At 43.5% G+C, this 13,827-nt stretch overlaps 2 protein-coding genes across 2 annotated transcripts in view; both read left to right on the forward strand.

Annotated features, from left to right (window-relative positions):
- The first annotated feature begins 618 nt into the window (after nt 1-618).
- stx3a (syntaxin 3a) lies at nt 619-7,214 on the forward strand. Its single transcript, XM_030788122.1, has 10 exons — nt 619-648; nt 1,805-1,879; nt 2,274-2,373; nt 3,529-3,603; nt 3,831-3,901; nt 4,005-4,113; nt 4,492-4,565; nt 6,163-6,297; nt 6,675-6,785; nt 7,137-7,214. Exons 1-10 carry the CDS (start codon nt 619-621, stop codon nt 7,212-7,214), a joined length of 858 nt encoding a protein of 285 aa, XP_030643982.1.
- A 4,803-nt stretch (nt 7,215-12,017) lies between these two features.
- The window catches only part of kdm2aa (lysine (K)-specific demethylase 2Aa), a 20,129-nt gene continuing 18,319 nt past the window's right edge, over nt 12,018-13,827 (forward strand). The window contains exon 1 of the mRNA XM_030788102.1: nt 12,018-12,131. Within this exon, the coding sequence (XP_030643962.1) occupies nt 12,018-12,131 (114 nt within the window). The remainder of the gene's footprint in view (nt 12,132-13,827) is intronic.

Genomic DNA, 13,827 nt, shown 5'->3' on the forward strand with positions numbered 1-13,827 from the left:
TTGAATCGACTCATAACATGAAAGGATACCCGAGAAAACTGCTCTTGTGCAAGTAAAATAATTGTATATTGTTGACTGGTCTCAGTGACCCATAGATAAGCATTGCAAATCCGTTCAAAGAAAGTCGGAGAGACGTTTCATTGGGGGGTTACGTTGGCACCACTACAACTGATACTTAGCCGTGAAAGATAGAGGGACGGAGCATGCGTAAAGTGCGTCCGGGTGTGGTTTGCTGGACTGATTAGGGAGAAGCGCAGAGAGACCGATGCATGGGGAGATTACCCAAGCAGCACACAACTGTTGCGCTAATCCGTGCTGAGAGGATAGACTTAGTAAAACCACGAGTCTTCCAAGTGCGACACTGCCATATTGTAAGGCCAATACGATGAAAAATTAGCATTATTTTGAGGGATTTGTGTGAGATCGAGTTTATTAACTCTATTGAGCGTAAAGGCGCAGCGGACTGTGTGAAAGGATTATCGTGAAACTGGGTTTCTGTTTATGTAGTTTAGTACATTCGATCATTCAGCTAATTTGACATCCTATCTGACAACCGAGTTGGTTGTCATCAACTCCTAAATTACTCTTTTAACCGTAGTGACAGTAAAGTGCTCCAAGATGAAGGACCGACTGGAACAACTCAAGGCGGTAAGAAGAGCGTAATTTCCGTTTCAGTATAATGTATTTAATTGTCAGCAGTCATTTTGTGGCAACAATCTCATCAGTATTGAACAAGAATGGAATAACGGTGCAAACTAAGACTTTCCTGTATCTATACATAGTTGGTCACCTGTGCGCATCGGTTGTGCCCTTTCGAAGCATCCTGACGGTTCTAACACTTTTAGACAGTTCTGTTAACTGAGGTAAACCAGTGAAGAAAATTGATCTCTTACCAAACAAAGGCTGTTACCGTATATCTTCCAGGGAAAAAAACAAACAACTAAAATAAAGCAATATATAATTTATGGATATACGATGTATGCTTGGATGCAGAGGAATCCTCGGTCAGACTATATCACCATAGCTACAAAATGGAGTAACACATACAATACAAGGATATACGTTCCCCATCTTGAATACTTGGCACGAAAAAACGTGCGTGATAGAGCAATTGTCTGTTCACTTTGCCTTCACACGCGGAGAGCGTGAACCAGTGCAAACAGCAGGCTACACACGCATGCGTTTACGCTGTTTGCATATGTGCTTTACGCGTAGGTCTCCCCCCGACCAACACCCCCCCCCCCCCCCCACCATCAACACCTCCTTCAGAAAAAAGCAAGGATAGTGTAGTAGTGTGGAGGGAGGGGGAAAGGTCACAACCTTGAGTGATTAAGAGGAGAAGAAAGGATTGTTTTGCACCCTCTCCAATTGGTTTCCTCTCACAACAACATATGTTGCCCTGCATGTCCATATAGTCACTATTTAAAGGAATTCTGTGATTGCCGAAGTGACTGCATTCCTGTATTTAGGTATCCCCACACTTAAAAAATGATTTTCACCTCTCTCAAATAGCAATATTTTACACTCTCTTTGTGTGTATTTTGGGAATGAAACAAACCAATATTTGCTATTTACAATCAACATTAAGTACAGATTGATCATAAACACACATGTTTAAACACGCATTAGTAACCAAGGTCTCTACAAATATTCTGGGTGAAACGTCTGCCTTCATAAATGCATTTTAAATGCTGTTTTGGCTAAAACGGTAAATTGTACCCGTTTATATCTACGCACACTAGCATTCATTTAACCAAACTGTTTCGTTACTGGATGTTTTTATTTGTTTGTGACTGTTTTGTAGAAATCTGATCAGGCCCCCGATGATGTGGAGATCCCAGTGGAAAACCAGGCCTTTATGGATGAATTTTTCTCTCAGGTCGTAACTCCAGTTAAAATTCCATCACGGCTGCTCTTTCTCATTCTGTCCTTTTCATTGGCCCATGAGGGGGATGTAGTGGATGTGTATTGTACTTTAATACACACTGTTCATAATGCTCATCTGTCTTAGCTCTTCATATTGATCAGTCTAGCTACATACACCCCATATGCAACCACCTGAATCTATGGAAGACGTTCATTTATGTAATACAGTATAATTCATTTTTAGCAAGGTCGCATAACAGTTTGGATTGCAAAGCAACATCAATCATATCAGTCTTGCTCCCAGACAGTCTTATGTATGTGCAGGCTTGTATATTAATATAACATTTTGTTTCACTGTGTGTGTGTGTGTGTGTGTGTGTGTGTGTGTGTGTGTCTGTCTGTCTTAGATTGAGGAGATCCGTACGAATATTGATAAGATCGACGAAAACGTGACGGAAATTAAGAAACTCTATTCGGTCATCCTCTCTGCGCCCACCTCAGATCAAAGTAAATATTCAACTGTCTTCAACTGCTGCTTCTTCTTTTTTTCTCCTCTTTTTTAACCAAATCTCTCCATTTCTATTGCCCCAAACTTGTTTCCTTTGCATTTACTTTTCTAGAACAATCTTTTCCTACTTTCTCTCTAACAGTGCTCCCCTCCCAGCAATCTCAGTGTTCCAGGCTCACTGTACCTGATCCCTGTTCCACTGTACCTGATCCCTCTTCCACTGTACCTGATCCCTGTTCCACTGTACCTGATCCCTGTTCCACTGTACCTGATTCCATATTCCACTGTACCTGATCCCTCTTCCACTGTACCTGATCCCTCTTCCACTGTACCTGATCCCTGTTCCACTGTACCTGATCCCTGTTCCACTGTACCTGATCCCTCTTCCACTGTACCTGATTCCATGTTCCACTGTACCTGATCCCTGTTCCACTGTACCTGATCCCTGTTCCACTGTACCTGATCCCTCTTCCACTGTACCTGATCCCTGTTCCACTGTACCTGATTCCATGTTCCACTGTACCTGATCCCTGTTCCACTGTACCTGATCCCTGGTCCACTGTACCTGATCCCTGGTCCACTGTGCCTGACCCCTGTTCCACTGTGCCTGATCCCTGTTCCACTGTACCTGATCCCTGTTCCACTGTACCTGATCCCTGTTCCACTGTACCTGATTCCATGTTCCACTGTACCTGATCCCTGTTCCACTGTACCTGATTCCTGTTCCACTGTACCTGATTCCATGTTCCACTGTACCTGATCCCTGTTCCACTGTACCTGATTCCATGTTCCACTGTACCTGATCCCTGTTCCACTGTACCTGATCCCTGTTCCACTGTACCTGATCCCTGTTCCACTGTACCTGATTCCTGTTCCACTGTACCTGATTCCATGTTCCACTGTACCTGATCCCTGTTCCACTGTACCTGATCCCTGTTCCACTGTACCTGATTCCTGTTCCACTGTACCTGATCCCTGTTCCACTGTACCTGATTCCTGTTCCACTGTACCTGATCCCTGTTCCACTGTACCTGATCCCTGTTCCACTGTACCTGATTCCATGTTCCACTGTACCTGATCCCTGTTCCACTGTACCTGATTTCATGTTATAACCTATTTGTTTTCCCCTCGGTCACCTCTCTCTGACCCTGTAGAGACGCAAGATGACATGGAAGCGGTCACCAATGAGATCAAGAAACTGGCCAACAACGCTCGCAACAAACTGAAAAGTCAGTCCGTGAATTAGTAAATAAATAAATCGGTCTAATAGTCTGACTTTGTCGTGTTTTCTTTCTTGAAGGACTCACTCAACTTATGCTCAGCATTTAAACAGAATAGATATGTTAGGGTACAACGTAAGAGATATAGTCATGGTATGATTCGAAAATCAGCCAATGAGAAAATCTCAAAGTTGACAAGCGTTGTCATAGTAACATTCATCCTACTTTTCCGACAGGCATTGAGCACAGCCTGGAAACAAACGCAGAAGAGAGAGTCTCCGCAGACATGCGGATACGGAAATCCCAGGTAAGTTATCGGAATACCATCCGTCTGAGTGTCCTTGGGGGTGGGGGTGGGGCGTTTAATCACCTTTCTCTCCTTTTTTTGTCCTGTCACGTTCTCCTCTCAGCATGCTATTCTGGCCAGGAAATTTGTAGAGGTGATGACCAAGTACAATGAGGCACAGGTGGAGTTCAGGGAGAAGAGCAAAGGTCGCATTCAGAGACAGCTGGAGATCAGTGAGTGTCACACACACACACACACACACAACCACACACACAACAACCACACAACAACCACACACACACAACAACCACACACACACACAACTACACGCACCCGCACACGCACACACACAACTAGACACACACACACACACATGCACATCCACACGCACACGTACACGCACACACACACACACACACACGCACACACACACACACACACACACACACCAACACAACAACCACACCAACACAACCCACACACACACACACAACCACACACACAACCACACACACACACACACATGCATACACACGCGCATTTAATGAAGAAGGAGTGAACATCTGATCTGGAGACATTTACATGTGTTTGTCTGTTTTCTTGTTGTGTAGCGGGTAAAACCACCACGGATGAGGAGCTGGAAGAAATGTTGGAGGGAGGAAACGCGGCCGTGTTCACCGCAGGGGTAAAACTTCCCCCTACTCAAACCATCTTTACTTCACCTCTCTGTCCTTCTCTCTCATTCAGTATACATGACATTTATGTACTTACGTCCCTGAATACTGCTGTGGTTCTGTTAGGAAACCCTGGCTAGACCCTTGCTCACTGAACAATTACACACCTCATCCAAACATGCATACTCATACAATTAGATACCAATCCAAAATACATACAAACAAACAAACATGACATACCATACCCTACACAAACTTCTATCCAAAACCTCTTTGAGAGAGTCATAGAACCAGAGTTATTAACCCACGTGACCGCTAACAACCATAAGTTATGGTTTTGCCACCCTGTGCTGAAACGGAAGGACAAACATTACTGAATGATTTCCTTCTCTCTGCCGACTCTGGAGCCCTGAACATCCTGCTTCTCCGTAACCTCAACACACCATTCCATATAGTCGACCATGATGCTCTTCCCTCCCGCCTTTTCTCCGCTGGCATCACCGGAATACGTCATATCCCGCCCAAAAACGACACCTCCTGGGCAATTACAAATCTTCTGCTGTCGCACACCCGTTACACCTCTTACGCGCCCGTTACGCGACGTGTTACGGTGGAGTTCTTGGTCACCTCCTTTTTCTTGCTTTCACATTATTCGCGTTAATAACTGAAGTCAGTCGGTGGCATGACCTCGGTGTTCACTCGTGACTACATTTGTGATGATGAAAGACAGACAAACAGCAATGCTAAATTCTTCGCAGCTACTCCACACCTCTCACGAACCGTTTCCACGGAAGGACCGTGATGCGTTCCAAATCCATCGGCTAGAATCCTCACGCAAACAAACACATCAGTGTATACTTTGTGCTCATTCTCTGGCAGCTACACGAATTACCAAACGCATCCTGCATCCAGTACAACCTTTTCCTCATCCCTTCGAAAACTGTCGCTCTGCGCCTAACTCAGCTTCTCCCTTACACGTCTACACACATGCCCACAGGTCGTCTGGCGCCTGGTGGCTCTTCAGACCGGACTCTCCTCCTCGAGGAGGCTCTCAAACTCTGGAACGTTCTATCAAAACATCTCTGTGATAACCCTAACATTGCATCATTCAAAACCCCGAACTGAAAACGCACCTCCTCACCCGACGTTACTTTTTATCACGCTGCACTTTACACACCTTGATTCATTCTGTCCTTGATTTTTAGGTTTAATCCCGATATCGTACAGTTGTTTTGTTCATGTGTTTTCACATGACCCTCTCAGCCTATCGAGATGGTAAAGCGACCTCATGTTTACACACTTTTGCAAGTAATGACATTTTTTTGCAAATACATTGCATTAATACTCTCATTATTGTGTGTGTGTGTGTGTGTGTGTGTCTGTCTGTTTGGCCATATGCATGTGCCTGTACTTGCATTTGTAGCATTTTAATTGTCTCCTCTACTGCAACATCTATCTCTCAGCGTGTTTTGACGATATACATCTTATGTATGTGCACATTTCATTTGTATTTCATCAGAGTGTTGAATGTGGCCGTACACTACGTCACTAACTCTCTCTCTCTCTCTCTGTCTGTCTCTCTCTCTCTCTCTGTCTGCCTGTCTCCAGATCATGGATTCGGGGATATCCAAACAGGCTCTGAGTGAGATTGAGGCTCGGCATAAAGACATCGTGAGGCTGGAGAGCAGTATTAAAGAACTGCACGACATGTTTGTGGACATTGCCATGCTGGTTGAGAACCAGGTATAACCTTTGACCCCCCAACCCCACCCCCCCCACATCTCTCTCTGCCATCCCTCGCTCCCAGTGATCTGATAGGAAGCTGTAGAACAATACAGCAGCTCAGGTCCATCAAAAACTGTCACTACCCCTGGTTTATGTTAGCATGACCCGTTCACTGTAAGAAAAGAAGGGACAAAAAATGTGGATATTCCAGCTTTAAATTAGAGGGTAACTACAAGTTTCTGTTAGGTGAGAAAATTTCTCTTGCTTTAACTTAAGGTTTTGAGCGTCCCTGTTAAAGCTTATAGAATGACTGTTCTACATTGTTTATCATGTAAGACTCTTTAGGTGAGATTTTATTTATTAACTCTTGTTCCTTTTCCCTTGTTCTCCTACAGGGTAGTATGATTGACAGGATAGAGAGCAATATGGACCAATCGGTAGGCTTCGTGGAGCGGGCAGTGGCTGACACAAAGAAAGCGGCCAAATTCCAGCAGGAAGCACGCAGGGTGAGTTAGGCAGTGTTAATCCGTTCTACCCATATATCTTCAGGTCCATCTTTGGTTCACAATCAAACTGTTCATAGCCTTAAATCATTCAGTAACCGAAATTTCAAAGCTTTGTTACATTTTTATTTTTAAAATTTTTTTCTCACCTCTTTTTCTTCTCTCTCTCTCTCTCTCTCTCTCTCATTTTGCTACATCGTCCTTTTCACATTCAATGTGCTCTAAATTTACTCCATTTTTGTTCCCTTTTTCTTTCTTTCTTTCTTTTTTTTCCTCTGTCCTCTGTTTGTCTTTCCATGCTTTCTGTCTGTGGGTTCTTTCCTCTTCGGTGGTCCACCTGCTCCTCCTCTTTAGAAAAAGATGATGATCATGCTATGCTGCACGATTCTTGCGGTCATTGGGGGATCACTTGTGTACAGTTGGTTGACATAGGACGATTGTTGGGGTAATGCTAGTATGAAACAGAACACTGTGTTGTCCCTAAATTCTTGTTCATTGCAGTGCGTGTGCACGCATGTGTCTGTTTTACATGTTGATAAGAAAGAAGAGGTTACATGAGTTCCATAAAGAGAGAGAGGTTTTTGAATGCATCAGACATGTGACTGTTTATGTGTTTGTGTGTGTGTTGGGGGGGGGGGATAATGTGGTCAGTGCTTAGACTGTAGTTACTCTGAGGGTGTAGCTATTCAAAGTGTTCAATGACAACTGCTGATCTGTCCTTTACCCATCACCTCCAACAGGTCAAGACGCGTTCTACCCACAGCCCCCAATCAAGACATCACAGTGATCAATCAAGAGATGGCGTGGAAAATCTGAAGTCTGTCCTAAATCCCCTCTCTCTCATAGCTCATCCCTATCCTTTTCCTCTTTATTCTTTTACTCAATTTCTTTTCCTCGATTTTGAACTGGTCTGGGTCTCCACCCAAAAGACACTGGTAACGCGAAACTGGTTTAACCCAGCTGTTGCAGCATGATCGATCCAAAGATGCCATTTTGTCATGAAAATGTCTCACTGAAAAATACACAGACATACTTCTGTAAACTCTTTATATGCTCAGGGAGACCTGATAAATATAAGCCTGAAAAGATAAATATAAGCATATTTGTGTTTCATGATGTCACGTTTTTGTAATAACATGTATTAGTTTTCGTCACGTGCAATAGCGCGTGTACCAGTGAGAGGCGCTCGAGTCTCGTTGGCGCTTGTTCTCATTTTCACGTTGTTGTAGAGTCCTTACCCACAGTGTGTTGCCTGTTTATTTGTCTGTGCATATTAGCATATTCTCAGTTTTTTGTAGTGTTTTCGCTGAGGTTATATTATTCAAAGATTAGTCTGACCGAAGCTCTTTGTTGTCCACAACGTAGCTGTAAATGCCTTTTTGCCGAGAATCACTGTTTAAATTAAAAGCAAAAGTGAATAAATCTTGCACTCGCTTCCTTCAACATTTTCTCGTAGAATTTACACATCATTCCCTGGCTGTATCTCTGCCTTATGATAACATTGTCCGAAATTACGTTGCATTTTCAAGGGATGCCCGCCCACTTTTTTATTGACAGAGAAGTCGTCCAATGACAGAATCTCTTCTGCTCTTGGCCAATCAACAGCCACTTCCCGAATTTAAACTACCTCCTGTGTGGCAAGTTTGCCCACTGGATATGTCCTTTGAGTACCATGCCGGTCTTATTTTTAATACAGTCAAACCACAGTGACTGACCGGAACGGAATACTGCATTAGAACAATGTGAAGGCGAGGCATTCTTCGAGAGTGGTCTCATTTGTAAGCAGATCCAAATTTTTAAAAATTCAAAGCAGAGGAGAGGGACTGGAGGCCCCTGCGAAAATTCACATGTGGACATGGATTTACCTGCCGTAAAAAGTGGAAGATCAAGTTCTGGAAGAGCAAAGGTAGAAAACTGAAACTATCATTGTCACCTAAAGTTTGATCTCATTTCACACCTGAACTTAACACATTTTTTTTTTATCAATTTGTTTCATTTAAGTCCCACGATGGCACAAGAGCTAGGTTCTACTTTAGATGTCAAACTACAGGGGTGTTGCTGTTGATTGGTGGATATTTTGACGTTTTTGTGGATTAGCCAATTGTAATTTGTCCTCTGTAGATTGACACTGTGTTTCCTTCAATGGAACCACAGTTCTTTTAGTATTATATTTAGGGATTGGTTCTTACCCTTCACGGTAAACGTTTTCCAGCCTTGGTCCGACAGCTCTTTATTCCCGAGTGGCATCATCGTTGACCTATTAAAACCTTGCTATGTGTTCTGTAATCGCTTGCCATTGGAGCATTGCCAAGTTGTAGGCGGGTCTTCTTGGGGGGCCCAGCGGTGTTGTGTGACGATAGGAAAATGGCGGCGAGCAAACGACCACATTAACTTTATCGGATATTCACACAGAGAAGAGCTACTCTAATACCATATTGTTTCACTTTAATGGAAAACTTCTAACAGGAATGTGAAGCGTACTCTTCTACATTTTAAGGTTAAAATCTGAGCATCCACATGACCGCAGTTTCTCACTGAAACAAAGGAAAGTTCTTTAATATAGTGGCTGGTCTTGAATTTTAAACTTGAGCATTCTGTAACGTTACTTACGGAATCTTTAGCTACAGTTTTACGTTAGCTAGTATGTGGCCAGTGGAGGTTAGGAACCTTGTCATGCATCGTATCAGATAAATAAATTATTTATAAGGTGAACAGACCCGAACAACCTCTCGAACATAATTTTAAACCCAACTGAAATCTAATGTATTGTCTTCGCTCTGAAGCTAGCTAGCGAAACATATACAGATAGCTTCAGCTATCAACAACGTTCGCTCCTTGAATGCTAACAGTGCTAACTAATGCCACTCTATCGTTTGTTTTGGTAACTAGCTTAATGCAATGATTCTATTTAGTGGAGGGTAGCTAGTGGGGCTAGCTTATTAAGCTAGCTAGCCAGTGTACGCCGTAATTATCAATACATTTTAAATACAAGTAAGTGGGCGCGAAATGCTTTTATCAGTTCTGTATAGTAAGAAATTGCCTCTCATAACACTAGGGATACAATAAGAATATCTCATTTGCCAGTGTTAGCACCTATCACAAGAGTTAACTTCATACTGAACGAAAACACAGACCAGCCCAACTCTAATACAAGACATATTTTAACCGTATTTTTTACATCGCATTTTATAATAGACTCAGACCGTACAGAAAGCAGCACCCGTTTGTGAAATTCGACTTCACTGTGGCGTTTAAATCAGACCATTTCGTTATCGGTTTACTCAGCTGTCAGAGAAACTTAGTGGGTGCGTTAGTTTCACGAGCGTGTTGATCCACCCAGAGGGATCACCCTTGTTCGATCCAAAAGTGGCACTTCGTGACCATGGAGGATTCACGTCCAAGATATAGCAAGCGATTGGTAAGTGGTATTGACTGTTTTTGCCGGTCTGTTACTGCTTTTACTTTGGAAAAGTTTGCGTTTCAAAGTTGAGATCATTTCAGTGATGTTAAATCCAGCATTGCCGAAAACGATCATTGCTAACCTGTATTGACGCAGTAAATACATTTGTGAAGATGACATCTATAGTGGGTCTGCATTTTGTTGAAATGGCATAGAGGCATGCAAAGTTGAATTAAGGTCAAGTGTTGTTATTACTCCAGTGCTATAGGTAACAGTCGAATAGGTGTGCCTGAAAAATGTTTGTTAGTCTGTCTGTGAACAACATCTAGCAAGCAGTGCGATAGTTCGATGCGATACGATAGTTTGTTTCTTGGTTTATAGGTGCAGTTAGTGTATCGTGCGACGTCGTTTTTTTCCTGACGGCTTCAAATATCGCTTTAAAACCATAACTATTTGGGTTGAACAAACAGAAGTATGTTTGGATTAACTCTCTTATCGTACAAGCTTGATACATACATATACCTTATATAATTTTTTTTTTAATGCAGTATTTTGCAGAGCCCTTGCTACGTTCATGTTGTTTTACTGTTTGCGCCCACGTTGCTTGGCTATAAATCTCTGTTGGTCAAGTGAAGAGCCCGTTTCATAATTGCGTCTTAGAATAAGATATACTGAATTTCATAGCCGAGTCTTGCCCCAAAACATTGACACTAATGCCGGCTGTTTTGAACACAACCAGAAACACAATAATCAGTTGTTGATGAAAAACTGCTGTAGTTTAAACATACTCTATTCCGCTTAGAAATGCCAGTTTGGCTCCATCACTACTTCATTTAGCCTATTCATGTTTTAGTTTGATCTGAAATTGGGGTTTGTGTAAAAGAAACTTAAAGAAGATATCTGCATGTTGTTGTAAATGTAGCCTACTTCAATTTGGAAATCTTTTTTTTTTTTTTTGCCGGTTATGGACTTTTCTGATAGGAGCCTATCTAAGAGTGAAATTTGAATCTTTTTAAAATTCTGCTGTTGTCATATAAAAACCAGTTTGTTTAGAGGACCATATGGTTAACATTTTATATAATCCGTATCTGTGTGTGTGTTCCCCTGTGCAGATAAGCTGTTGGTATCCAGTGTCCCATATGTACAGTGTATTTACATGATGCAGGCTTTGTAATGTGGGCAAAGCTGATGTAACAGTAAGATGTAAACAAAGAGATTGGCCCAAGTCACACTGACTAATGCACTAAGCTACATCCACACTAGACAATGTAGACTATGTGTACTATGGACATACAGAGAAGTACAACAAGCACAAGAAAAGAGGAAAAGTTATGACCCAGCCACGAACGATTAAGCCTCTATTTTTAAGTGGGTTGAGTGGATTTGAAATACAAAAGCATTGCAGTGATAAATGAATGCTGTGTTGTTTGAGGTGACATCATTCATTTCTCCTCAGCCTGAATAACCAAGATGAACGGGCAAGAAAATGTGATGCTGCAAAGGTAGAGAGAGAGAGAGAGAGAGTGAGGCGATAAAGAGATAAAGCATTGCCGTGTGTGGTTTGTCTTTTTTTTTTTGAAGTGAGAGGGGAAGCGCAGGACGAGCAGTGTGAATGGCTGGACAGACCATGTGAGCAGAGATGCGAAAACAGAGAGGTGGGAGGGGGGGGGGGGGGGGGGGGGGGGGGGGGGGGGGGGGGGGGGGAGACGCAAGAGGGAGGGAGGCATGGGAGGGAGGGAGGAGACACTGCAGAGGCGAAAAAGAACGACAGGAGAAGAGACACGGCAGCTTTTTTCCATTTCTCCGTTTGAAATGAAAGCGAAGAGAAGCAGAGGATGGACAGCGGCACAGAGATGCTAACGCCAGGGGAGGACGGAGGGATGTGGAAGGAGAGGAAGAAGCAAAGGAGGAAACATAAAGCCAAGAGGGGTGGAATGTTGACACTGAAGGTGCGAGGTGTGTAGTGTCTCTCTGCTCTCCACAGGGGCTTCCTCCAGGCATACTGCAGTCTCAGAGTACAGAGAGAGAGAGAGAGACCAGGAAAACGACAAAAAAAAAGAAAAGAAAGAGCAGTCCGGACTGCTGCAGAGAAAGGGCATGTTTACTGACCCTGCCCTTGATGGCGTTGTCTCCTTTCATTGTAGCTCGCTGCACTTCCTCTTTTGTTATTCCTCTAAATTGCTCTGGCTCTTGATAACTCCCAAGTGTTTGTGTAGCCAGTATCTTGGAAATGATCCATGTCATATTTGGAGGTAAGGGGACAACGTCATCGGTAAGGACGCAGTAACCGATAGCGGCGTTACGCCCGTATTTTTTTTTTTTTTTTTTACGATGTTTACTCCTCTCGCCGAGAGTTCTGCCCTGGCTTCCGTCCCGTATCCGTGTCATCTGGCGTTCCTCTCCAAGGTGACGGGCGCGTTGGCGCTGGCGGTTTCCGAGTCTACGGGTTGGAACGGTTTTCAGACGCAGACGGTCATCGCTGCATGCTGTGTCATTGTCCACCCTCGCCGCTCTGAATAGGCCACTAGCAAGACAGGCCACTGCATCACTAATAACCTCCATCGCCGCCTCTCAGGAGGAGACAAAAGACACGCAGAAACAGGTTGACGTCAGTTCTGTAGGGACCCTGGCTACCTGTGCGGCTTTAAAGGGAAGATCGTCATACAGGACGGCGGTGCCCGGGCCGCTCCTGCCCAGAGATGCGATGATATATGCGTTTAGTACACGCTGGGCGTGACTTTGACCGCGGTGTCATAGAGTGTCATTTTGGAAGGTGCAGGTCATTTTGTTGTCAGATGGTACTGGGTTAGCCCGTGATGACAGGTGTGCGGTGGCTGGGTTAGTCAGAGATGCTGTAGTGTTGCACTGGTGCTTTTCTGTGCAGTGGAACAGAAGCATCTAGTGAAGATGTTGCAGAGTCACGCTCCATTCATTTCATTGATTTTTTTTGTCCCCCCCTCCTCCTCCTCCTCTTGCTGAGGGAGAGGTTGTTGTTTGTTCCTTACGACCAAAGGTGGTTTGTCATTGGCTGGTGGCCGGCGGTCGCCATAGAGATGTCTCCAAGCTGGACACGCTGCTTAGCGGGGAGAGGTGTCACTTTTTGGTGCCTGAAGAGTCTTGATGCAACACCTTTTTACGCGGTCTTGTTTTGCTTTGTTTGGTTCGGTTGTTTTCTTTTTTTTTTTTTTTTTTTTTGTTATTGAGCCCAGATCTCAGGACCGTTGTCCACCGTGACTCATTATTCTGTGATTCTATTGGCTCAGATGTGGCGTTGCTATGGGAACAATAATTTAGTTTGCATTGTGAACCAGTGAGAGGTTTTCACAGACAAATGCTCTGTCCAGTCGGCTGAATATGTGATGATCGTCCTCATGATTTTTTTTTTGGAATACGTGTTGTTGTTTAGACCCACTAGCTGGAGCGCTAAATGTGTTTCCAGAGATGTCTAGAAATTTGGATGGAACAGAAACCATGGCGGGGACTGATATATACTGACAACGTATGCTGTCTGAAAGCCGATAACAGAAAGTAGTGTAGATTTTGTCCCAAAAAAAAAAAAAAGTGACCAAACATCAGACATTCGAAAAAAATGTCATAGGATATTTTTAATATGTAGAAATGGGGGCAGACACGATGAACCGATGC

This window comes from Chanos chanos, chromosome 11 (assembly GCF_902362185.1).
Source record: "Chanos chanos chromosome 11, fChaCha1.1, whole genome shotgun sequence".
NCBI lineage: Eukaryota > Metazoa > Chordata > Actinopteri > Gonorynchiformes > Chanidae > Chanos > Chanos chanos.

Excerpts from the sequence above, each read along its gene's own strand:
- stx3a (XM_030788122.1), top strand. The coding sequence starts at position 619 with ATGAAGGACCGACTGGAACAACTCAAGGCG. Across the intron at positions 3,604-3,830 it reads CGCTCGCAACAAACTGAAAA|GCATTGAGCACAGCCTGGAA; the intron begins GTCAGTCCGTGA and ends CTTTTCCGACAG. Across the intron at positions 3,902-4,004 it reads TGCGGATACGGAAATCCCAG|CATGCTATTCTGGCCAGGAA; the intron begins GTAAGTTATCGG and ends TTCTCCTCTCAG.